At 47.4% G+C, this 23,775-nt stretch overlaps 1 protein-coding gene across 4 annotated transcripts in view; it reads left to right on the top strand.

Annotated features, from left to right (window-relative positions):
- SKIC3 (SKI3 subunit of superkiller complex) overlaps window positions 1-23,775 on the top strand; it is a 441,476-nt gene that overhangs the window by 156,477 nt on the left and 261,224 nt on the right. For all 4 annotated transcript variants that reach the window (XM_063964031.1, XM_063964029.1, XM_063964032.1 and 1 more), the window contains exons 17-18: window positions 13,666-13,919; window positions 20,190-20,292. In XM_063964031.1, coding sequence (XP_063820101.1) covers window positions 13,666-13,919; window positions 20,190-20,292 — 357 coding nt within the window. The remainder of the gene's footprint in view (window positions 1-13,665; window positions 13,920-20,189; window positions 20,293-23,775) is intronic.

Here is a 23,775-nt window from a genome sequence, read left to right as displayed (position 1 = left end):
CGCACACGTAAACCGACAAGGCGGCACGAGAAGCAGGAGTGCAATGGCAGAAGCTGCAAGGATTCTGCGCTGGGCGGAGAATCATGTCATAGCACTGTCAGCAGTGTTCATCCCGGGAGTGGACAACTGGGAAGCAGATTTCCTCAGCAGACACGACCTTCACCCGGGAGAGTGGGGACTTCATCCAGAAGTTTTCCACATGATTGTGAACCGTTGGGAAAAACCAAAGGTAGACATGATGGCGTCTCGCCTCAACAAAAAATTGGACAGGTATTGCGCCAGGTCAAGAGACCCTCAGGCAATAGCTGTGGACGCTCTGGTAACACCGTGGGTGTACCAGTCAGTGTATGTGTTCCCTCCTCTGCCTCTCATACCAAAGGTACTGAGAATTATACGGAAAAGAGGAGTAAGAACGATACTGGTGGCTCCGGACTGGCCAAGGAGAACTTGGTATCCGGAACTTCAAGAGATGCTCACGGAGGATCCGTGGCCTCTACCTCTAAGAAGGGATCTGCTTCTGCAGGGACCTTGTATGTTCCAAGACTTACCGCGTCTGCGTTTGACGGCATGGCGGTTGAACGCCGGATTCTAAAAGAAAAGGGCATTCCAGAGGAAGTTATTCCTACCTTGATTAAGGCTAGAAAGGAAGTGACTGTACAACATTATCACCGCATTTGGCGAAAATATGTTGCGTGGTGTGAGGCCAAGAAGGCTCCAACGGAAGAATTTCAATTGGGTCGATTCTTACATTTCCTGCAAGCAGGATTGTCTATGGGCCTAAAATTGGGGTCCATTAAAGTTCAAATTTCGGCCTTATCAATTTTCTTCCAGAAGGAATTGGCGTCAGTGCCTGAAGTACAAACTTTTGTCAAAGGTGTACTACATATACAACCCCCAATAGTGCCTCCAGTGGCACCGTGGGATTTGAACGTGGTTCTAAATTTTCTCAAATCTCATTGGTTTGAGCCGTTAAAATCGGTAGAATTAAAATACCTTACATGGAAGGTAACCATGCTGTTGGCCCTGGCTTCTGCCAGGAGAGTTTCAGAGTTGGCAGCTTTGTCATACAAGAGCCCATATCTGATATTCCATTCGGACAGGGCAGAATTGAGGACACGTCCTCAATTTCTCCCTAAGGTGGTTTCGGCATTTCACTTAAACCAGCCTATTGTGGTGCCTGCGGCTACTAGCGACTTGGAGGACTCCAAGTTACTGGACGTTGTCAGAGCATTAAAAATATATATTTCAAGGACAGCGGGAGTCAGAAAAACTGACTCGTTGTTTACATTGTATGCACCCAACAAGATGGGTGCTCCTGCGTCTAAACAGACGATTGCACGTTGGATCTGTAGCACAATCCAACTTGCACATTCTGTGGCAGGCGTGCCACAGCCTAAATCTGTAAAGGCCCACTCCACAAGGAAGGTGGGCTCATCTTGGGCGGCTGCCCGAGGGGTCTCGGCATTACAACTTTGCCGAGCAGCTACGTGGTCAGGGGAGAACACGTTTGTAAAATTTTACAAATTTGATACTCTGGCTACAGAGGACCTGGAGTTTTCTCATTCGGTGCTGCAGAGTCATCCGCACTCTCCCGCCCGTTTGGGAGCTTTGGTATAATCCCCATGGTCCTGACGGAGTCCCCAGCATCCACTAGGACGTTAGAGAAAATAAGAATTTACTTACCGATAATTCTATTTCTCATAGTCCGTAGTGGATGCTGGGCGCCCATCCCAAGTGCGGATTGTCTGCAATGCTTGTACATAGTTATTGTTACAAAATCGGGTTATTACTGTTGTTGTGAGCCATCTTTTCAGAGGCTACTTCGTTTTGTTATCATACTGTTAACTGGGTTCAGATCACAAGTTGTACGGTGTGATTGGTGTGGCTGGTATGAGTCTTACCCGGGATTCAAGATCCTTCCTTATTGTGTACGCTCGTCCGGGCACAGTACCTAACTGAGGCTTGGAGGAGGGTCATAGGGGGAGGAGCCAGTACGCACCATGTGACCTAAAAGCTTTTTTAGATGTGCCCTGTCTCCTGCGGAGCCCGCTATTCCCCATGGTCCTGACGGAGTCCCCAGCATCCACTACGGACTATGAGAAATAGAATTATCGGTAAGTAAATTCTTATTTTTGCCTTATATTCCCTCACAGACTAAGAAAGCACGACATTATCAAATGCAGTCCTTTCGGTCGCAGAATAACAAGAAAGTATGAGGAGCGTCCTTTCTTACCAGAGGTAAGGACACGGGGCACAGCTAGTTCCCAGGAACAGAAGTCCTCCCCGGCCTCTACTACATCCACCGCATGACGCGGGAGCTCCGCTAAGGGAGTCCGTCCCAGGGAAAGCACGTCTTCGACTCTTCAGCCACATCTGAGTTCACTCACAGGTGGATCCCGGGGCAATAAAAATTGTTCTCAGGGTTACAAAGGAATTCGATAGGTGCCTCCTCGCCGGTTTTCCTTATCGGACCTACCGGCTTCTCCCCCAGAAGGGGAGATTATATTGAATACAATTCACACATTGTATCTCCAACAGGTGGTGCTCAAGGTTCCCCTCCTGCAACAAGGAAGGGGATATTACTCAACCTTGGCTGTAGTCCCCAATCCGTACGGTTCGGTCATACCTATTTAAAATTAAAATCTCGGAACCTATACTGGAAATGGTTCAAAATTAAAGTGGAATCGCTCAGAGCGATCATGGCCAGCCGGGAAAGGGGGGATTTGATGGTGTATCTAGACATAAAGGCTGCATACCTTCATGTTCCCATTTATCCACACCATCAGGCGTACCTGAGAATTGCGGTACAGTATGGTCATTACCAATTTCAGGGTAATTGGCGGAAATAATGGTGCTCCTACGCAAGCAAGGAGTCACAGTTATCCCATACCTGGACGATCTCCTATAAGGGCGAGATCAAAAGAGCAGTTGTTGAACAGCGTGTCACTTTCGCTCAAGGTGTCACAGCAACACGGCTGGATTCTCAATATCCCGAAGACACAGTTGGTTCCTATGACTAGTCTGCCCTTCTTGGGTATGATTCTGGATACGGACCAGAAAGGGGTTTACCGTCAGATAGAGAAGGCCCAGGAACTCATGACTCTGGTCAGGAACTTGTTGAAACCAAAACAGGTGTCAGGGCATCACTGCACCCGAGTCCGGGGAAAATCATTCCCTTCGGCAGGTTCCATGCGAGGACTTTCAAATGGGACCTACTGGACAAGTGGTCCGGGTCACATCTACAGATTCATCAGTTGATCACCCTCTCCCCCAGGGCCAATGTATCTCTCCTGTGGTGGCTGCAGGGTGCTCACCTTCTATAGGGCCGCAGGTTCGGCATTCAGGACTGGATCCTGGTGACCACGGACGCGAGCCTCCGAGGTTGGGGAGCAGTCACACAGGGAAAAATAAAATTTCCAAGGGCTTTGATCAAGTCAAGAGACTTGTCTTCACATCTTGGAACTAAGGGCCATATACAACGCCCTACGTCAGGCGGAGACCCTACTTCGCGACCAACCGGTTCTGATCCAGTCAGACAACGTCACCGCAGTAGCTCATGTAAACCGCCAAGGCGGCACAAGGAGCAGAGTGGCGATGGCGGAAGCCACCAGAATTCTTCGCTGGGCGGAGAATCATGTAAGCGCACTGTCAGCAGTGTTCATTCCGGGAGTGGACGACTGGGAAGCAGACTTCCTCAGCGGACACGACCTACGTCCTGGAGACTGGGGACTTCATCAGGAAGCCTTAGCACAGATTGCAATTCGGTGGAGACTGCCACTGATAGACATGATGGCGTCCCGCCTCAACACAAAGCCGCAGAGTTATTGCGCCAGGTCAAGAGACCCTCAGGCAGTAGCTGTGGATGCCCTAGTGACACCGTGGGTGTTCCAGTTGGTCTATGTGTTTACTCCTCTTCCTCTCATACCCGAGGTGTTGAGGATAATAAGAAAAAGAGGAGTGAGAACAATTCTCATTGTTCCAGATTGGCCACGGAGGACCTGGTATCCAGATCTGCAGGAAATGCTCACAGAGAATCCGTGGCCTCTTCCTCTAAGACAGGACCTACTGCAGCAGGGGCCCTGTCTGTTCCAAGACTTACCGCGGCTGCTTTTGACGGCATGGCGGTTGAACGCAGGATCCTAGCGGAAAAGGGTATTCCGGAGGAGGTCATTCCTACCCTAATTAAGGCTAGGAAGGAAGTGACATCGAAACATTATCACAGAATATGGCGAAAATATGTTTCCTGGTGTGAGGCCAGGAATGCTCCTACGGAGGAATTCCTTTTGGGCCGTCTGCTTCACTTCCTTCAAACTGGAGTGAACTTGGGTCTGAAATTAAGATCGATAAAGGTTCAAATTTCGGCCTTATCTATTTCCTTCCAAAAATAATTGTCTTCTCTTCCTGAAGTACAAACGTTTGTGAAGGGAGTACTGCATATTCAGCCTCCTTTTGTACCGCCGGTGGCGCCTTGGGACCTAAACGTGGTGTTACGGTTCCTTAAGTCACATTGGTTTGAACCACTTAAGACAGTGGAGTTGAAATATCTCACGTGGAAGGTGGGCATGTTGTTATCCTTGGCTTCGGCTAGGCGAGTTGCGGAATTGGCGGCTTTATCACCTAAAAGCCCCTATCTGATTTTCCATGTGGATAGAGCGAAATTGCGGACCCGTCCTCAATTCCTGCCTAAGGTGGTCTCATCCTTTCATATGAACCAACCTATTGTCGTGCCTGTGGCTACGCGTGACTTGGAGGATTCCAAGTCCCTTGATGTGGTCAGGGCTTTGAAAATTTACGTGGCCAGAACGGCTAGGATCTGAAAAACAGAAGCTCTGTTTGTCCTGTATGCAGCCAACAAGGTTGGCGGCCCTGCTTCAAAGCAGGCTATTGCTCGCTGGATCTGTAACACGATTCAGCAGGCGCATTCTACGGCAGGATTGCCGTTACTTAAATCGGTTAAGGCCCATTCCACTAGGAAGGTGGGCTCTTCTTGGGCGGCTGCCCGAGGGGTCTCGGCACTACAGCTGTGCCGAGCTGCTACTTGGTCGGGGTCAAACACCTTTGCAAAGTTCTATAAGTTTGATACCCTGGCTGAGGAGGACCTCCTGTTTGCTCAGTCGGTGCTGCAGAGTCATCCGCACTCTCCCGCCCGTTTGGGAGCTTTGGTATAATCCCCATGGTCCTTACGGAGTCCCCAGCATCCTCTAGGACGTTAGAGAAAATAAGATTTTACTTACCGGTAAATCTATTTCTCGTAGTCCGTAGAGGATGCTGGGCGCCCGTCCCAAGTGCGGACTTCTTCTGCAAGACTTGTATATAGTTATTGCTTACATAAGGGTTATGTTGTAGTTTCATCGGTTTGGCCGAGACTATATTGTTTGTTCATACTGTTAACAGGGTAGTTTATCAAAAGTTATACGGTGTGATTGGTGTGGCTGGTATGAATCTTGCCCTTAGATTATCAAAATCCTTTCCTCGTAGTGTCCATCTCCTCTGGGCACAGTTTCTCTAACTGAGGTCTGGAGGAGGGGCATAGAGGGAGGAGCCAGTGCACACCCAGAGTTCAGTTCTTTCTTAAAGTGCCCATGTCTCCTGCGGAGCCCGTCTATTCCCCATGGTCCTCACGGAGTCCCCAGCATCCTCTACGGACTACGAGAAATAGATTTACCGGTAAGTAAAATCTTATTTCTCTAACGTCCTAGTGGATGCTGGGGACTCTGTAAGGGCCATGCGGAATAGACGGGCTCCGCAGGAGACAGGGCACTTTAAGAAAGAATTTGGATACTGGTGTACTCTGGCTCCTCCCTCTATGTCCCTCCTCCAGACCTCAGTTTGAATCTGTGCCTGGACGAGCTGGGTGCTACTTAGTGAGCTCTCCTGAGCTTGCTAAAAATAAAGTATTTTGTTAGGTTTTTTTTTATTTTCAGAGAGATTTGCTGGCAACAGGCTCTCTGCTACGTGGGACTGAGGGGAGAGAAGCAGCCCTACTCACTGAAGATAGGTCCTGCTTCTTAGGCTACTGGACACCATTAGCTCCAGAGGGATCGTACACAGGATCGCACCCTTGGTCGTCCGATCCCGGAGCCGCGCCGCTGTCCCCCTCGCAGAGCCGGAAGATAGAAGCCGGTGACAGAAGCAAGAAGACTTCGAAATCGGCGGCAGAAGACTCCAGTCTTCATATGAGGTAGCGCACAGCACTGCAGCTGTGCGCCATTGCTCCCACACTAAACCCACACACTCCGGTCACTGTAGGGTGCAGGGCGGGGCGCCCTGGGCAGCAATTAGAGACCTCTTGGCAGAAGTGGGCATATATACAGTTGGGCACTGTATATATGCATGGGCCCCGCCATATTTTTACACAGAAACGCGGGACAGAAGCCCGCCGCTGAGGGGGCGGGGCTTCTTCCTCAGCACTCACCAGCGCCATTTTCTCTCCACAGCTCCGCTGAGAGGAATCTCCCCAGGCTCTCCCCTGCAGTTACACGGTAGAAGAGGGTAAAAAGAGAGGGGGGGGCACATAAATTTGGCGCAGAAACAGTATATACAGCAGCTACTGGGTTAACACTAAGTTACTGTGTGATTCCTGGGACATATAGCGCTGGGGTGTGTGCTGGCATACTCTCTCTATGTCTCTCCAAAAGGCCTTGTGGGGGAACTGTCTTCAAATAGAGCATCTCCTGTGTGTGTGGTGTGTCGGTACGCTTGTGTCGGCATGTTTGACGAGGAAGGCTATGTGGAAACAGAGCGGGAACAAATGAATGTGGGGTCGGCGCCGACACCCGATTGGATGGATATGTGTTAGGTTTTAAATGATAATGTTACTTCCTTGCAGGTTGGATAAAGCTGAAGCCTTGGGACAGACGGGGTCTCAGCCCGTGCCTGATCCTATGTCGCAGAGGCCGTCAGGGTCTCAGAAGCGCCCACTATCCCAAATTGTTGACACAGATATCGACTCGGATTCTGACTCCAGTGTCGATGGCGATGATGCAAAGTTGCAGCCTAAAATGGCTAAAGCCATCCGTTACATGATTATAGCAATGAAAGATGTGTTGCACATCAGAGGGAACCCCAGTCCCTGACAAGAGGGTTTATATGTATGGGGAGAAAAGGCAAGAGGTGACCTTTCCCCCTTCACATGAGTTAAATGAGTTATGTGAAAAGGCTTGGGAATCTCCAGATAGAAAACTGCAGATTTCCAAACGTATGCTTATGGCGTATCCTTTCCCGCCAACGGACAGGTTACGCTGGGAATCCTCCCCTAGGGTAGACAAAGCTTTAACACGCTTATCCAAGAGGGTAGCCCTGCCGTCACAGGATACGGCCACCCTAAAAGATGCTGTGGATAGAAAGCAGGAGGGTATCCTGAAGTCCATTTATACACATTCAGGTACCTTACTACGGCCGGCGATTGCGTCGGCTTGGATGTGTAGTGCTGTAGCAGCATGGACAGATACCTTATCTGAGGAACTTGATACCTTGGACAAGGATACTATGTTACTAACCCTGGGGCATATAAAAGACGCTGTCCTATATATGAGAGATGCTCAAAGAGACATTAGCCTACTGGGCTCTAGAATAAATGCAATGTCGATTTCTGCCAGAAGGGTCCTGTGGACTCTGCAATGGACAGGCGATGCCGACTCAAAAAGGCACATGGAGGTTTTACCTTACAAGGGTGAGGAATTGTTTGGGGACGGTCTTTCGGACCTGGTCTCCACAGCTACGGCTGGAAAGTCAAATTTTTTGCCATATGTTCCCTCACAACCTAAGAAAGCACCGTATTACCAAATGCAGTCCTTTCGATCACAAAAAGGCAAGAAAGTCTGAGTGGCGTCCTTTCTTGCCAGAGGCAGGGATAGAGGAAAGAAGCTGCACAATACAGCTAGTTCCCAGGATCAGAAGTCCTCCCCGGCTTACACTAAATCCACCGCATGACGCTGGGGCGCCACAGGCGGAGCTAGGCCCAGTGGGGGCGCGTCTCCGAAATTTCAGCCACAAGTGGGTTCACTCCCAGGTGGATCCCTGGGCTATAGAGATTGTGTCTCAGGGATACAAGCTGGAATTCGAAGAGATGCCCCCTCACCGTTACCTCAAATCGGCCCTGCCAGCTTCCCCCTTAGAGAGGGAAATAGTGTTAGCTGCAATTCACAAATTGTATCTTCAGCAGGTGGTGGTAAAGGTTCCCCTCCTTCAACAGGGAAGGGGTTACTATTCGACCATGTTTGTGGTACCGAAACCGGACGGTTCGGTCAGACCCATGTTGAATTTAAAATCCCTGAACATATACCTGAAAAGGTTCAAGTTCAAGATGGAATCGCTCAGAGCGGTCATCGCAAGCCTGGAGGAGGGGGATTTTATGGTGTCTCTGGACATAAAGGATGCTTACCTTCATGTCCCCATTTATCCACCTCATCAGGAGTACCTCAGATTTGTGGTACAGGATTGTCATTACCAATTCCAGACGTTGCCGTTTGGTCTCTCCACGGCACTGAGAATATTTACCAAGGTAATGGCGGAAATGATGGTGCTCCTGCGACGGCAAGGAGTCACAATTATCCCATACTTGGACGATCTCCTCATAAAGGCGAGGTCCAGAGAGCAGTTGCTGATCAGCGTGGCACGCTCTCAGGAAGTGTTACAACAGCACGGCTGGATTCTGAATATTCCAAAGTCGCAGTTGATTCCTATGCCCTTTCTGGGCATGATTCTGGACACAGGCCAGAAGAGGGTTTATCTCCCGATAGAGAAGGGTCAGGAGCTCATGACACTGGTCAGAGACCTATTAAAACCAAAACAGGTGTCGGTGCATCACTGCACACGAGTCCTGGGAAAGATGGTGGCATCATACGAGGCCATTCCCTTCGGCAGGTTCCATGCGAGGACCTTTCAATGGGATCTTTTGGACAAGTGGGCTGGATCACATCTAGAAAAGCATCGGCTGATCACCCTATCCCCCAGGGCCAGGGTGTCTCTCCTGTGGTGGTTGCAGAGTACTCACCTTCTCGAGGGCCGCAGATTCGGCATTCAGGACTGGGTCCTGGTGACCACGGATGCAAGCCTCCGAGGGTGGGGAGCAGTCACACAGGGAAGAAATTTCCAAGGTCTGTGGTCAAGTCAGGAGACTTGCCTTCACATCAACATCCTGGAACTAAGGGCAATATACAATGCCCTACATCAAGCGGAGACCCTGCTTCGCGACCGACCGGTGCTGATTCAGTCAGACATCACCACAGTGGCTCATGTAAACCGCCAAGGCGGCACAAGGAGCAGGGTGGCGATGGCGGAAGCCACCAGAATTCTTCGCTGGGCGGAGAATCACGTAAGTGCACTGTCAGCAGTGTTCATTTCGGGAGTGGACAACTGGGAAGCAGACTTCCTCAGCAGGCACGACCTCCACCCGGGAGAGTGGGGACTTCATCAAGAAGTCTTCACGCAGATTGCAAGTCGGTGGGAACTGCCACAAGTAGACATGATGGCGTCCCGCCTCAACAAAAAGCTACAGAGGTATTGCGCCAGGTCAAGAGACCCTCAGGAGATAGCTGTAGACGCTCTAGTGACACCGTGGGTGTTCCAGTCGGTCTATGTATTTCCTCCTCTTCCTCTCATACCCAAGGTACTGAGAATCATAAGAAGAAGAGGAGTGAGAACAATACTCATTGTTCCGGATTGGCCAAGAAGGACTTGGTATCCAGAGCTGCAAGAAATGCTCACAGAGGACCCATGGCCTCTACCTCTAAGACAGGACTTGTTGCAACAGGGGCCCTGTCTGTTCCAAGACTTACCGCGGCTGCGTTTGACGGCATGTCGGTTGAACGCCGGTTCCTATCAGAAAAAGGCATTCCGGATGAGGTTATTCCTACGCTGATAAAGGCTAGGAAGGACGTGACGGCTAAACATTATCACCGTATATGGCGAAAATATGTTGCTTGGTGTGAGGCCAGGAATGCCCCTACGGAGGAATTCCAGCTGGGCCGTTTCCTTCACTTCCTACAGTCGGGAGTGACTTTGGGCCTAAAATTGGGTTCCATTAAGGTCCAGATTTCGGCCCTATCCATTTTCTTTCAAAAAGAACTGGCTTCTCCTCCTGAAGTTCAGACGTTTGTAAAGGGAGTGCTGCATATTCAGCCCCCTTTTGTGCCTCCAGTGGCACCTTGTGATCTTAACGTGGTGTTGAGTTTCCTGAAGTCACACTGGTTTGAGCCACTTAAAACCGTGGAGTTAAAATTTCTCACGTGGAAGGTGGTCATGCTATTAGCCTTGGCTTCAGCTAGGCGTGTGTCAGAATTAGCGGCTTTGTCACATAAAAGCCCCTATCTGGTTTTCCATATGGACAGGGCGGAATTGCGGACCCGTCCGCAATTTCTTCCAAAAGTGGTGTCATCTTTTCATATGAACCAACCTATTGTGGTGCCTGTGGCTACTCGTGACTTGGAGGATTCCGAGTTACTAGATGTGGTCAGGGCTTTGAAGGTTTATGTAGCCAGAACGGCTAGAGTCAGGAAAACTGAGTCACTGTTTATCCTGTATGCACCCAACAAGCTGGGGGCTCCTGCTTCAAAGCAAACTATTGCTCGCTGGATCTGTAACACGATTCAGCAGGCTCATTCTGCGGCTGGATTGCCGCTGCCAAAATCAGTAAAAGCCCATTCCACAAGGAAGGTGGGCTCTTCTTGGGCTGCTGCTCGAGGGGTCTCGGCATTACAGCTTTGCCGAGCAGCTACTTGGTCGGGTTCAAACACTTTTGCAAAGTTCTACAAGTTTGATACCCTGGCTGAGGAGGACCTTGTGTTTGCTCATTCGGTGCTGCAGAGTCATCCGCACTCTCCCGCCCGTTTGGGAGCTTTGGTATAATCCCCATGGTCCTTACGGAGTCCCCAGCATCCACTAGGACGTTAGAGAAAATAAGATTTTACTTACCGGTAAATCTATTTCTCGTAGTCCGTAGTGGATGCTGGGCGCCCTTCCCAAGTGCGGACTTTTTCTGCAATGCTTTTATATAGTTATTGCTTACATAAGGGTTATGTTTTAGTTGCATCAGGGTTCTGATGCTCTATTGTTGTTCGTACTGTTAACTGGGTAAGTTTATTACAAGTAATACGGTGTGATTGGTGTGGCTGGTATGAGTCTTGCCCTGGATTCCAAAATCCTTTCCTTGTACTGTCAGCTCTTCCGGGCACAGTTTCTTTAACTGAGGTCTGGAGGAGGGACATAGAGGGAGGAGCCAGAGCACACCAGAATCCAAATTCTTTCTTCAAGTGCCCTGTCTCCTGCGGAGCCCGTCTATTCCCCATGGTCCTTACGGAGTCCTCCGCATCCACTACGGACTACGAGAAATAGATTTACCGGTAAGTAAAATCTTATTTTTTTCTGTGATGTCACATTTAAATTCAATATTTAATATTTAATTTAAATACTGTAAGGTGATCCTTGCTGGAATGACAGGTTGGGAGAAGCCATGTGGCACTCATATGATAATACTGAAATTTACATTTATTTCACCGTTCAGGATTTCACATACTGTATAACATTAGTCTCTGGTTCCTCATCCATATGACCATATTTTATATAATTTGCCAGGGCAGCCTCTGTGCGCAGAGTCACTTACTGTATCTGAGCATATCTTATAACAATCATATGTGTTGTGGAGGTGGTAATAGAAGAATATTTTCAGATAGCAAAGAGTAATGAGATATTGATAATTCCAGTTTTTACATTACCCCTACAAATAGCACCTGGGACACAATGGCATGTACAGGATAGTGTAAACCCTTCTCCAGCACCTGTGTCTATTCCTTCATGCCCGCAATGTGCTAAAGGTGGCATGCTGCACATTAGTTCACATCTATGTCTTACCTCCCACATAAACCTTTTCCTACAATTATAAAGCAGCTGTAAATGACCTTTAGCTTTTATTGGTGTCCACAGACCAAACAAAAAGGTTCCCTCTCGGATCTTCTGGACCATTATCTGGACTGCTGGATCTTCTGAGCTCATTGTTCCTGTCCAAGCAGTGTATGCAGCTTAATGCATTACCCATTCATTCACATCACTCCTCCAGGCACCTACTCTTTATTATTCACGTTTTTCTCTTTCGCCATAGTTCTGTCCAAACTCCTCTCTCCAGCATCCTATTAAACTTCCTTCCATCTGATTCCTTCCATGCTAGCCTGAATCCATGAACTGGTTTGTTTCCTACACCCACTTTACTCATCGACCTATACAGTACAGTCAGAGACATTCCTCATCCACATACAGTATCATCCACTTTCTCACCTTGCGCCTTTTTCTGGCTCCTGGCAGCACTTTAGCCAACTCTGTGCTCTGTGCAATAGCAATTATCATCAGCTCAATTTCTTTATTTTACACACAAATTACCATTTACCGCATACTTCCATCACTCCAACCTTATTCACATGTCTACATTACCCTCCCTTCCCTCTTCATGTGTAGATTGTATCTGTCCAGGAACTACAGTATTCATTTCAATATCCCTGAACTCCCTTGCAATTACAGAAACCCGACTTACCTGCTTTGTCAATTCCTTGCAGCTCTGACCTCTAGGGGATACTCCATCCAGACCCTATGACAGGGTCTGGATGTGACAGTTGGTGGTGTAGGCATTTTACGTGCTGCACAATTGTCCTTCTTTTGATGTCCAGTCCATACTATTCTCTCCCCTCTAGTTTTCTGTTGCTGTCATTTGTCTCACAGGTCCCTGACGGCCGTGCCGCCTGGTTTACTTATTTCCTAACTTTTGATCCAACTATTCTAATACTACGTGATATCCACATTCCCATTGACAGCACACTGTCTCTGCCTCCACAAAACCTTTTGTACATACTCAGTTTAGCTCTAGACCATGCCATTCCAACCAATACATATAGATTACACATGCCTCTCAGATCAGTGGTACACAAGAGTAGGGTTGACAGGGCAACATCTCCTTTATGTAACAAACTGTGTATTCGCTACCATATAACTGTCAGTCTCAGGGGATTGGAACCACCAATAGGCATGTTGAGACTGTATTGCAGCAATGGAGATAAACAGTATTTAATAAACGCTTGGTATCTGGTACACAGCAGAAAATAAAACCTGTATTTTCAGAAATAATGGTCATGTTACTGTACTGGCATACGACTGGTATCGTGGTAATTGGAATTTTACACTTAACACAGTAAGATGGTTCATTCCTTTTTATTTATATTTTGTAGCTGCAAATGGAATATTGATGAAAATCCAGAAGTGGCAAATGATTAAACTTAGGTCATATATTCTTGGGTTTGTAACATTCATATTTCCAAACCTTAATGGCTTTGATGTGACGTGACAGCAGGCAGCTATTGATTGCAGCCTCAGTGCCCTTTTCCCCACTGGCCTCACAGCATGCTTGGTCTCAGAAGGTTCAAAGCCCACATTTGTATATGTTAGTTTTGTTCTATTTACTAAACACTGTAATTGTGAATGAAGTTGGCCTTTAATGGAGCTGTTATTATTGCACCGTTTGTTCATTGACTCAGTATCGACTTTGATAAAAAGCATGTTCTCCAGTCAGTGCACAATACATTTACAATTAGGCCTTTGATTATATTGTTGAAATATTTTAAAACCATCTTACCCGTTTGTTTTCTTCTTGTTAGTGTGATTGCTATCTTTATTATTACTTAGCTTGCACGCTGCTCTGAGAGCTGATCCTAAGGATCCCAACTGCTGGGAGTGTTTAGGGGAAGCCTATCTGAGTCGAGGTGGCTACAGTACTGCCCTGAAATCCTTCATGAAAGCCAGCGAACTGAACCCGGACTCGATGTACAGCGCGTACAAAATAGCTTCTATCAAACAGATCCTGGGCACATATAAAGAAGCCGTAACTGAATACCAGCATATCATAAAGAAGTATGGAGAATATGTGCCGGCGCTTAAAGGTAGCACCAGAAATGTTTTCTCTATTCACCTATTGTTTAGAACTGATATTTACCTCTGTATGGGAATATATTCTAATCGCCAATGATACTGGGAAAATATTGGTGTTTTAGAAGTAATTCATTACTGTGTGATTAAACTCCTGTCCGAATACGTGGTGCATTGTGGGATTATCCCACATAATGATATACAGTATCAGTGAATGTTGCAATTCAGCATCATGCAGCTAGGGGATTCATCATGCCATTTTCTCGCCCACTTCACCAGGAAAGGGAGTGGTGGGCTAATCTTCCGGGAGTCCATAGGATCCATAGGATCTCCAAATCTTACTTTCTCATACGTCCTAGAGGATGCTGGGGTTACTTCAAGAACCATGGGGTATAGACGGGAACCGCAGGAGACATGGGCACGTTAAGACTTTCAAAGGGTGTGACCTGGCTCCTCCCTCCATACCCCTCCTCCAGACTCCAGTTTAGAATCTGTGCCCAGTGAGACTGGATGCACTCTGAGGAGCTCTACTGAGTTTCTCTGAAAAATACTTATGTTAGGTTTTTTATTTTCAGGGAGAACTGCTGGCAACAGTCTCCCTGCTTCGTGGGACTTAGGGGAGAGAAGTCAGACCTACTTCTGTGAGTTTCAAGGCTCTGCTTCTTTGGCTACAGGACACCATTAGCTCCTGAGGGTTTGATCACTAGGTACGCCTAGGGGCTCATTCCCAGAGCCAGCCGTCACCCCCCTTGCAGAGCCAGAAGTCAGAAGACAGGTGAGTAGAAGAAAAGAAGAGTTCAGTGACGGCTTTGAGGTACCGCACAGCGATCACACGCTGCGCCATGCTCCCACACACAGCGGCACTCCAGGGTGCAGGGGGGGGGGGGGGGGGGTGTGCAGGGGGGGGGGGGGGGGGGCGCGCCCTGGGCAGCATATAAATCCTCATTCTGACACTGGCATGAGGGGTCATTTGTGCCAAGGCACTGTCCTAACCCCCGCCAGTATAAATATTTGTTGAAAATTGCGGGAAGGAAGCGCGCCATTACGGGGGCGGAGCTTCTTCCTCACAACACACACACACACTGCTGAGAACTGCAGGGTGCAGGGGGGGCGCCCTGGGCAGCATAAAACTTAGTTTATGGCAAAAAGGAACACCGGCCAGTATAATTAACTGATTAGTTAAGAGCGAGCGAAGCGTGCCAGCATGGGGGCGGGGCTTCTTCCTCACTAATCAGCGCCATTTTCTCCTCACGCTGGCCCTCCCTTCACTATTGACATGTATCAGGGTGCAAAAACGGGGTGGGGGGGGGAGATGTATATGGTGCTTGTATAATAATAATAAAAGCGCTGCAGGTCTGTGTTCAGCGATATGTTTCACAGATTGCGTGTGCTTGGCGCTGGGGTGTGAGCTGGTTTTTCCTCTCTGTGTCCATCTGACAGAGGTCTGTTCCCTATAAGTCCCAGTGTGTCTGTGAGTGTTTGTGGTACACGTGTGTGACATGTCTGAGGCAGGGAGTTCCTCCCCGGAGAAAGCCATTATAGGGACACAGAGTTGTACGGTGGTGATGATACCGGCACACCAAGAGCCTCCGTGGGTGAAAGAAATACTTGGTAGTATGCATCATATCAATAGGAGATTAGATAAGGCTGTATCTAATACTGCATGCTGGATATGTGGAATTCTGTTCTTCCATCTGCAGGCGACCCTCCCTGGGTCACATAAAGTCCATTTACAAATATTATGGCTATTGCTACCGACACGGACTCTAAGTCCGGTGTCGACGATAGGGACTCCAAGGAAATAGATCTAATAAGAGTCCCTCCCACAAGCTTAATATATTCTTTCCCGGCAGTCACCCCCTGTGTTAGTGCGATGTCCAGGGTGACAAAGAAAGTAATTCTCCCTGCACCGTGCACGGCGTCACTAAAAAGAGCCGGCAGACCGAAAGCTGAAAACTACATGAAAATCCATTTATGTTGCAAATGGTACGCTGCTCAGACCCACTATTGTTTGCGCGTGGGTGAGTCGCGCTATTGAAAAATGGTCAGAAAGCGTGTCATCAGAAATTGACACGATTGATTAAGATGAGATACTCTGACACGATTGATTAAGATGAGATACTTCTTACGTTAGGGAATATCAAAGACGCTGCCGCATACATGCTAGAGGCGATGAAATATTGGACTCTTGAGTTCACAAGCCGCTACCAGGGCAGTATTGGCTCGGCGGGTGTTGGGGATTCGCCAGTGGAACGCGGATGCAGTTTCCAAAAGAAACATGGAGGCTCTCCCATATAAAGGTGAGGCCTTATTTGGCGATGGCCTGGATGCGTTAGTCTCAACGGCTACCGCAGGTAAGTCGACATTTTTGCCCTCTGCGCCTGCACCGGCAAAAAAGACCTATCGCACATCCAGTCATTTTGGCCCAATAAATACAGAAAGACGAGAGGTTCCCCCTTCTTTGCAGGTAGGGGAAGAGGAAAGGGAAAGAAATCCACAACGGCTTCAGGTTCCCAGGTGCAGAAGTCTACCCCTAATTCTGCCAAATCTTCAGCATGACACTGGGGCTCCTTTGAGGGAGGCCGCTCGGGTGGGGGCACGTCTCAAACTGTTCAGCCAAGGTTGGATTCTGTCTGACCTGGACCCCTGGGTGTTGCAAATAGTGTCCCAGGGATGCAAGCTGGAGTTTCAAGACGTTCCCCCATGCCGATGTTTCAAATCGACCTTGCCAGCTTCTCTTCCAGAAAGGGAAGTGGTAACAGCGGCAATCCAAAAATTATGTCAGGATCAGGTCATAGTCCTGGTACCTTTGTAACAACAAGGGGAGGGGTTTTGTTCAAGCCTCTTTATAGTTCCGAAGCCGGACGGATAGGTCAGACCGATCCTAAACCTAAAAAAATAATAAAAAAATCTGAATCTCCACTTGAAATGATTCAAGCTCAAAATGGAATCACTGAGTGTAGTGATTTCCAGTCTGGAGTAGGGGGACTACATGGTGTCTGTTAACATAAAGGATGCTTACCTACATGTTCCCATGTATCCTCCTCGCCAGGCTTATCTGAAGGTTCGCGGTTCAGGATTGCCATTACCAATTCCAGACGTTACCTTTCGGTCTCTCCACAGCGCAGAGGGTATTCACCAAGGTGTTTCGCCCACGTCAAAAAGGAGTCTATATAATTCCTTATCTAGATGATCTCCTGATGAGGGCGAGATCCAGGGAGCAGTTGTTACTAAACATCACACTCTCCCTGTCAATACTCCAACAACACGGTTGGATCATGAATTATCCAAAGTCATAGTTGGAACCGACGACAAGATGGTCTTTTCTCGGGATGATTCTGGACACAGAAGTTCATAGAGTATTTCTTCCGGGGGAAAAAGGCTCTGGAAATCCAGAAGATGGTAAAACAGATATTGAAACCATTGAGTGTGTCGATCCATCAGTGCATTCGGTTGTTGGGGAACGAGGCAATACTGTTTGGCAGGTTCCATGCCAGGGTATTCCAGTGGGACCTGTTGGACAAGGGGTCAGGATCCCACTTACACATGCACTGGAAGATAATCCTGTTGTCAAAAGCCAGTATTTCGCTCCTGTGGTGGCTCCACACCTCGCATTTACTAGAGGGACGCAGGTTCGGGATTCAGGACTGGGTCCTGGTAACCACGGATGCAAGTCTCCGAGGCTGGGAACCTGTCACTCAAGGGAAAAGCTTCCAAGAAAAATGTTAAAGTCGGGAAGCCTGCCTTCACATGAACATGCTGGAATTCAGAGCCATTTACAACGGCCTTCAACAGGCGGTACATCTTCTTCAAGATCACCCCGTGCAGATCCAGTTGGACAATGTAACAGCAAGGCGGAACAAAAAGCAGATCGGAAATGGCAGAGGTGACGAAGATCCTCCTCTGGGCAGAAAAATATGTAAGGGCTTTGTCGACAATTATCATTCCGGGAGCGGACAACTGGGAAGCATGCTTCCTCAGCAGACACGATCTCCGTCCGGGAGATTGGGACCCCCACCAAGAAGTCTTCGCAGGTGACAAGTCTTTGGGGAGTTCCTCAAATAGACAGGATGACTTCTTGTCTCAATGAGAAGCTTCAGAAAAATTGTTCCAGGTCGAGACACCCTCAGGCAATAGCAGTAGATGCTCTGGTGACCCAGTGGCGATTCCGGTCAGTGTATTCCTTCCACTTCCACTGATCCCAAAAGTTCTCGGGATAATAAGAAGAACAAGGGTTCGGGCAATTTTCTACTGCCCCAGACTGGCCAAGGAGGGCTTGGTGCCCAGATCTTCAGGAGTTGCTCATTAAAAGCTCCTGGGCCTTTTACTCTACTAAGGTAGATACCGTGCGTGTACCTAGACTTGCAGCGGCTACATTTGACGGCATGACTGTTGAGCGCCGAATCCTACTCCGAAAGGGTATTCCCAAGGAAGTCATCCCCACTCTTATTCAGGCCAGGAAAGGAGTAACGTCTAAACATTACCACCGTTTTTGGAGAAAATATGCGTCTTGGTGTGAATCCAAGAAAGTTTCAACGGAAGTATTTCAGTTAGGGCGTTTTCTCCGTTTCCTACAGGCTGGTGGAAATGCAGACTGCAATTGGACTCCATTAAGGTCCAGTTTTCAGCATTGACAATTTTCTTTCTGAAACTATTAGCTTCCCTTCCGGAAGTTCAGTTTTGCGTGAAAGACGTGTTGCGCATCCAACCTCCATTTGTGCCTCCAGTGGCACCTTGGGATCGTAATGTGGTGTTGCAGTTCCTTCAATCACATTGGCTTGAACCTTTCCGGAAGGTGGAGTTGAAATTCCTCACTTGGAAAGTGGTCATCCTGTTGGCCTTGGCATCTGCAAGGCAGGTGTCTGAGCTAGCGGCCTTGTCTCACAAGAGCCCTGATTTGATCTTCCACGAAGATAGAGCTGAATTGAGGACACGTCAGCAATTTCTACCGGTTTCCTCTTACCACATGAACCAACCTATTGTGGTGCCTGTGGCTACTGACGCCTTCGCTCAGTTAAAATCTCTGGATGTGGTCATAGCTTTGAAGATTTATGTCGCCAGAACGGCTCAGATTAGGAAAACAGAGGCTCTGTTTGTCCTGTATGCTCCCAGCAAGGTTGGGTGTCCTGCTTCCAAGCAGATCATTGCACGCTGGATCTGGAACACGATTCATCACGCTCATTCCACGGCTGGATTGCCGTTACCGGTATCGGTGAAAGCCCATTCTACTAGAAAGGTGGGCTCATCCTGGGCGGCTGTCCGGGGGGTCTCGGCATTGCAACTTTGCCGAGCAGCTGCTTGGTCGGGGTCAAACACATTTGCAAAGTTCTACAAGTTTTGACACCTTAGCCGATGAAGACCTTAAGTTTGGTCAATCGGTGCTGCAGAGTCATCTGCACTCTCCCGCCCGTTCTAGAACTTTGGTATAAACCCCATGGTTCTTGAAGTGACCCCAGCATCCTCTAGGACGTATGAGAAAATAGGATTTTAATAACTACCGGTAAATCCTTTTCTCTTAGTCCGTAGAGGATGCTGGGCGCCCGTCCCAGTGCGTACTGGATCTGCAGTTATTGGTTGTGGTTACACACAGGTTGTGTTACGTTTTTTTTGTCGGCATATTGCTGTGAACTTCTTCATGCCGTTGGCTTGTGTTCTGTTGAATGCCACGTTTTGCGGCATGCTTGCGGTGTGAGCTGGTAAGATACTCACCGTGGTTTAACAATAAATCCTTTCCTCGAAATGTCCGTCTCCCTGGGCACAGTTCCTTAAACTGGAGTCTGGAGGAGGGGCATAGAGGGAGGAGCCAGGTCACCCTTTGAAAGTCTTAAAGTGCCCATGTCTCCTGCGGATCCCGCGGTAGGTATTAAAATCCTATTTTCCATAGTGCTGCTGCTTCTACATAGTGGTAATGGGCTGGAATCGTGGCACAGGACTGGCATCACAATACTCCACCACACGCCTAGCCTGTCATTGAAATGTGAGAGCAGCAGCACTGAGACTGAAATCTGTCTCCTCTCCCTGCCATTACCCTGATATGCATCACATAAGTAAAAAGTGGGGCTGGCTGTAGCACCGGAGGGGTAGGGGTGTAGCACTGTACACTCCACTCCTATGTCCACAGTTTGCTTGGGCTGTATATTTGGATGTGTTCCTGAAACCACCACCCATTGTTGTTGCTGTTTATGAGACCTAAACTATTTGACTGTTCGCTTAATTCAAAATGATATTTCCTCCATCATATTACTGTACATAAGAGAGGGATGATATTTTTATGCCTGTTTTAGGTCTAGGTGAGTGTCACCTAATGCTTGCAAAGGCTGCGCTTGCAGATTTCCTGGATGCAAAGGCAGTGGATGGCATTGAAAAGGCTCTCGAATATCTGACAAGGTTGGTGCAAAAATGGGAAAACTTCCTTCCTGTTAACTATTATATTATTTGTCTATTACGTAAAATGCAATTTTTGCATTCTGAATTAGGTACAATACCCATGGATAAACTGCTGATGCTTTATTGTAATAAGAAACAAAAGTTGTATCTCTCACTATCTACCCTTAATGATATATAGATAAATAAATTAGAGTAGCTTTATATCTAATGACAGCTTGTGTTTGTGCTTCAGTAAGCTACATCTATCTCCAATATAGCGGTTTCCCTCAGATCACATCTGCATAGATGTAAATAATAAATGTCTATAATTAAATATTATCTATTTTCTGCCACTTTTTATTTTTTCCATTTTAAATCCATAATTTTAAATTTTATTTGTGACCCAGATTAATTTTGAGTGCATTTTGCTTTCTGAAGTTGCTGTCATTTATTTCACAATTCCCTCTCATGTATAGAATGGGTTGTGAATTAAAGTCACAGCAATCTTTGGTTAACTGTTAGCAGTGACGTGCGGTCAGAGGAGGCAGTGCCTCTCCTGTCATACTCCAGTATATGCTTATAAAAATGATTCGAATAATACAAAAAAGATATTTTTAACAGAAATATCAGCTTTGAATTATTCATATCATCTTTGTATTCTAATAATTTTTGACCATATTAAAAACTGGGCTACCATACCTCAAGGTTTTCCTTTATAATTACAGATTACTGTAGGTTTGGGAGTGAATGGGATTTCTGCCTCACATCTCTCTTGCCTGTAGCCTGCAGGTAACCGTGGTCTTTATATCAGCTGTAGTTACGTGTGCTCTATGTCACACTGAATCTTTTTATGTTGACAATAGTAGAAAACTATACATTTAAAAAGTTTACAGGTGTGTCCTCATACACTATTGCTGCAGTCATCCCTTTTTGGTGCGCCAGAACCCATGCAACTCTGCTTGCGCCGAGTGTCTTTTTCACATTTGTCACTAAAATGTGCCTCTTATTAGCAATATGATGTGACAAAACAGCTTCACGGGACTGCACTGATCCATTTGATATGCAACACTTGTATATCTGTGTGCAGCTGAGTCAGAATCTGTGTGCGAAGTGCTGCGATGCACTGACCGCGCCTATTTCTTTTTGCACCAAGTTCCATTGTGCTTCGTATACTAACTCAGATACACAGATATACAAGTGTCACATCTCATATTAGTGCAGTTTTGCCACATCGAATTGCAAAGAAGACACAGGAAAGACGCTACACTGCTGGGCGTGAGTTACTCGCGCTTGGTATCCCATGCCACATAGTGTATTGAGGTGGTGAAAAATCACACTTCTGTATAACTCAGTAAAACATATATTGAATATAATTGTATTCAGGGAATCTAGATAATTTATTTTTATGGTCCGTTTCTAGTGTTGCACTAATTGGTTAAAAGTAATTATTTATTTTTAATCAATCTGGAAATAATGTGACATGAAGCAACTAAACAATTACTCTTCATTTAACCAAAACTCAAGACAACAGTGAATTGTAGACTGGTAACTAACTAAACGTATTTAACACACATGAAGACCACAGTAGGGGATGTAATGCTTAATGTACTAGTGCTCTAATACTGTATGTGTACTTTTGTGTATTAAGGGGGCTACTCACGGAGCGATATTCTAAGCAATCTGACTAGATTGCTTAGAATTTAAGCATTATCGCTCTGTGTGTACCCCCTATAGCGATGCGCAGCCCCGCGCATCGCTATCGCTGGTGCTAGATTGGCCAATCTAGCGGGTCGCTCACTTCACCCGCTGGGTGAAATGAGCGCCCCCCCCTGGTCTCCCCTCGCACGCTCAGCACACATCGCGCTGTGCTGAGTGGGGGGAGAGATGTGTGCTGAGCGGTTCGCTCAGCACACATCTCTCCCACATCGGCCCGTCTATATGGGCCTTTAGAGGAACAGTAGATCCACTAGGCCTACTAGACTAGGTTTACTGAAGGTGGTACTCAGTCAATTGTAATATCACGGGTGGTCAATAGTAAACAAGTCAAACTCTAAAAATAACAAATGTAGAAGATCATTGTTACCCAAATTCCGGAGAAAGATTTTCCTCTAACGTCCTAGAGGATGCTGGGGACTCCGTAAGGACCATGGGGATAGACGGGCTCCGCAGGAGACATGGGCACTTTAAGAAAGACTTTGGATCTGGGTGTGCACTGGCTCCTCCCTCTATGCCCCTCCTCCAGACCTCAGTTTGATACTGTGCCCAGTGGAGACTGGGTGCTTTGAGGGAGCTCTCCTGAGTTTCCTGTTAAGAAAGTATTTTAGTTAGGTTTTTTATTTTCAGGGAGCCTGCTGGCAACAGACTCCCTGCATCGAGGGACTGAGGAGAGAGAAGGCCCTGTTTCTTAGGCTACTGGACACCATTAGCTCCAGAGGGATTGGTACGCAGGTCTCACACTCGCCGTCCGTCCCAGAGCCGCGCCACCGTCCTCCTCGCAGAGCCGGAAGATAGAAGCCGGGTGAGTATGAGAAGAAAAGAAGACTTCAGAGGCGGCAGAAGACATCTTGATCTTCATAGAGGTAACGCACAGCGGTGAAGCTGTGCGCCATTGCTCCCATTCACCTCACACACTTTGGTCACTGTAAGGGTGCAGGGCGCAGGGGGGGCGCCCTGGGCAGCAATAAAAACCTCTCTAATGGCAAAAGTACATACAGGTTGAGTATCCCATATCCAAATATTCCGAAATACGGAATATTCCGAAATACGGACTTTTTTGAGTGAGAGTGAGATAGTGAAACCTTTGTTTTTGATGACTCAATGTACTCAAACTTTGTTTAATACACAAAGTTATTAAAAATATTGTATTAAATGACCTTCAGGCTGTGTTTATAAGGTGTATATGTAACATAAATGAGTTGTGTGTATGTGGACACACTTTGTTTAATGTACAAAGTTATAAAAAATATTGGCTAAAATGACATTCAGGCTATGTGTATAAGGTGTATATGTAACATAAATGCATTCTGTGCTTAGATTTAGGTCCCATCACCATGATATCTCATTATGGTATGCAATTATTCCAAAATACGGAAAAATCCGATATCCAAAATACCTCTGGTCCCAAGCATTTTGGATAAGGGAGACTCAACCTGTATATACATGTACAGCTGGGCACTGTACATGTATATAAAGAGCCCCCGATATGTTTTTGGGAATTGTGAGCGGGACAGAAGCCCACGGCCGAGGGGGCGGGGCTTCTCCCTCAGCACTCACCAGCGCCATTTTCTCCACAGCACAGCGCTGAGAGGAAGCTCCCCGGACTCTCCCCTGCTTACTGACGGTGACAGTGGGTTCTTCAAGAGAGGGGGGCACATAATTGGCGTATATACATTTATAACAGCGTTACTGGGTAAACATTCTGTGTTTTTTCCTGGGTCATATAGCGCTGGGGTGTGTGCTGGCATACTCTCTCTCTGCCTCTCCAAAGGGCCTGGTGGGGAACCT

The sequence above is a fragment of the Pseudophryne corroboree genome, chromosome 1 (genome assembly GCF_028390025.1).
Source record: "Pseudophryne corroboree isolate aPseCor3 chromosome 1, aPseCor3.hap2, whole genome shotgun sequence".
NCBI lineage: Eukaryota > Metazoa > Chordata > Amphibia > Anura > Myobatrachidae > Pseudophryne > Pseudophryne corroboree.
The sequence above is the reverse complement of the archived record's forward strand: the minus strand, read 5'-3'. Positions and strand labels throughout refer to the sequence as shown.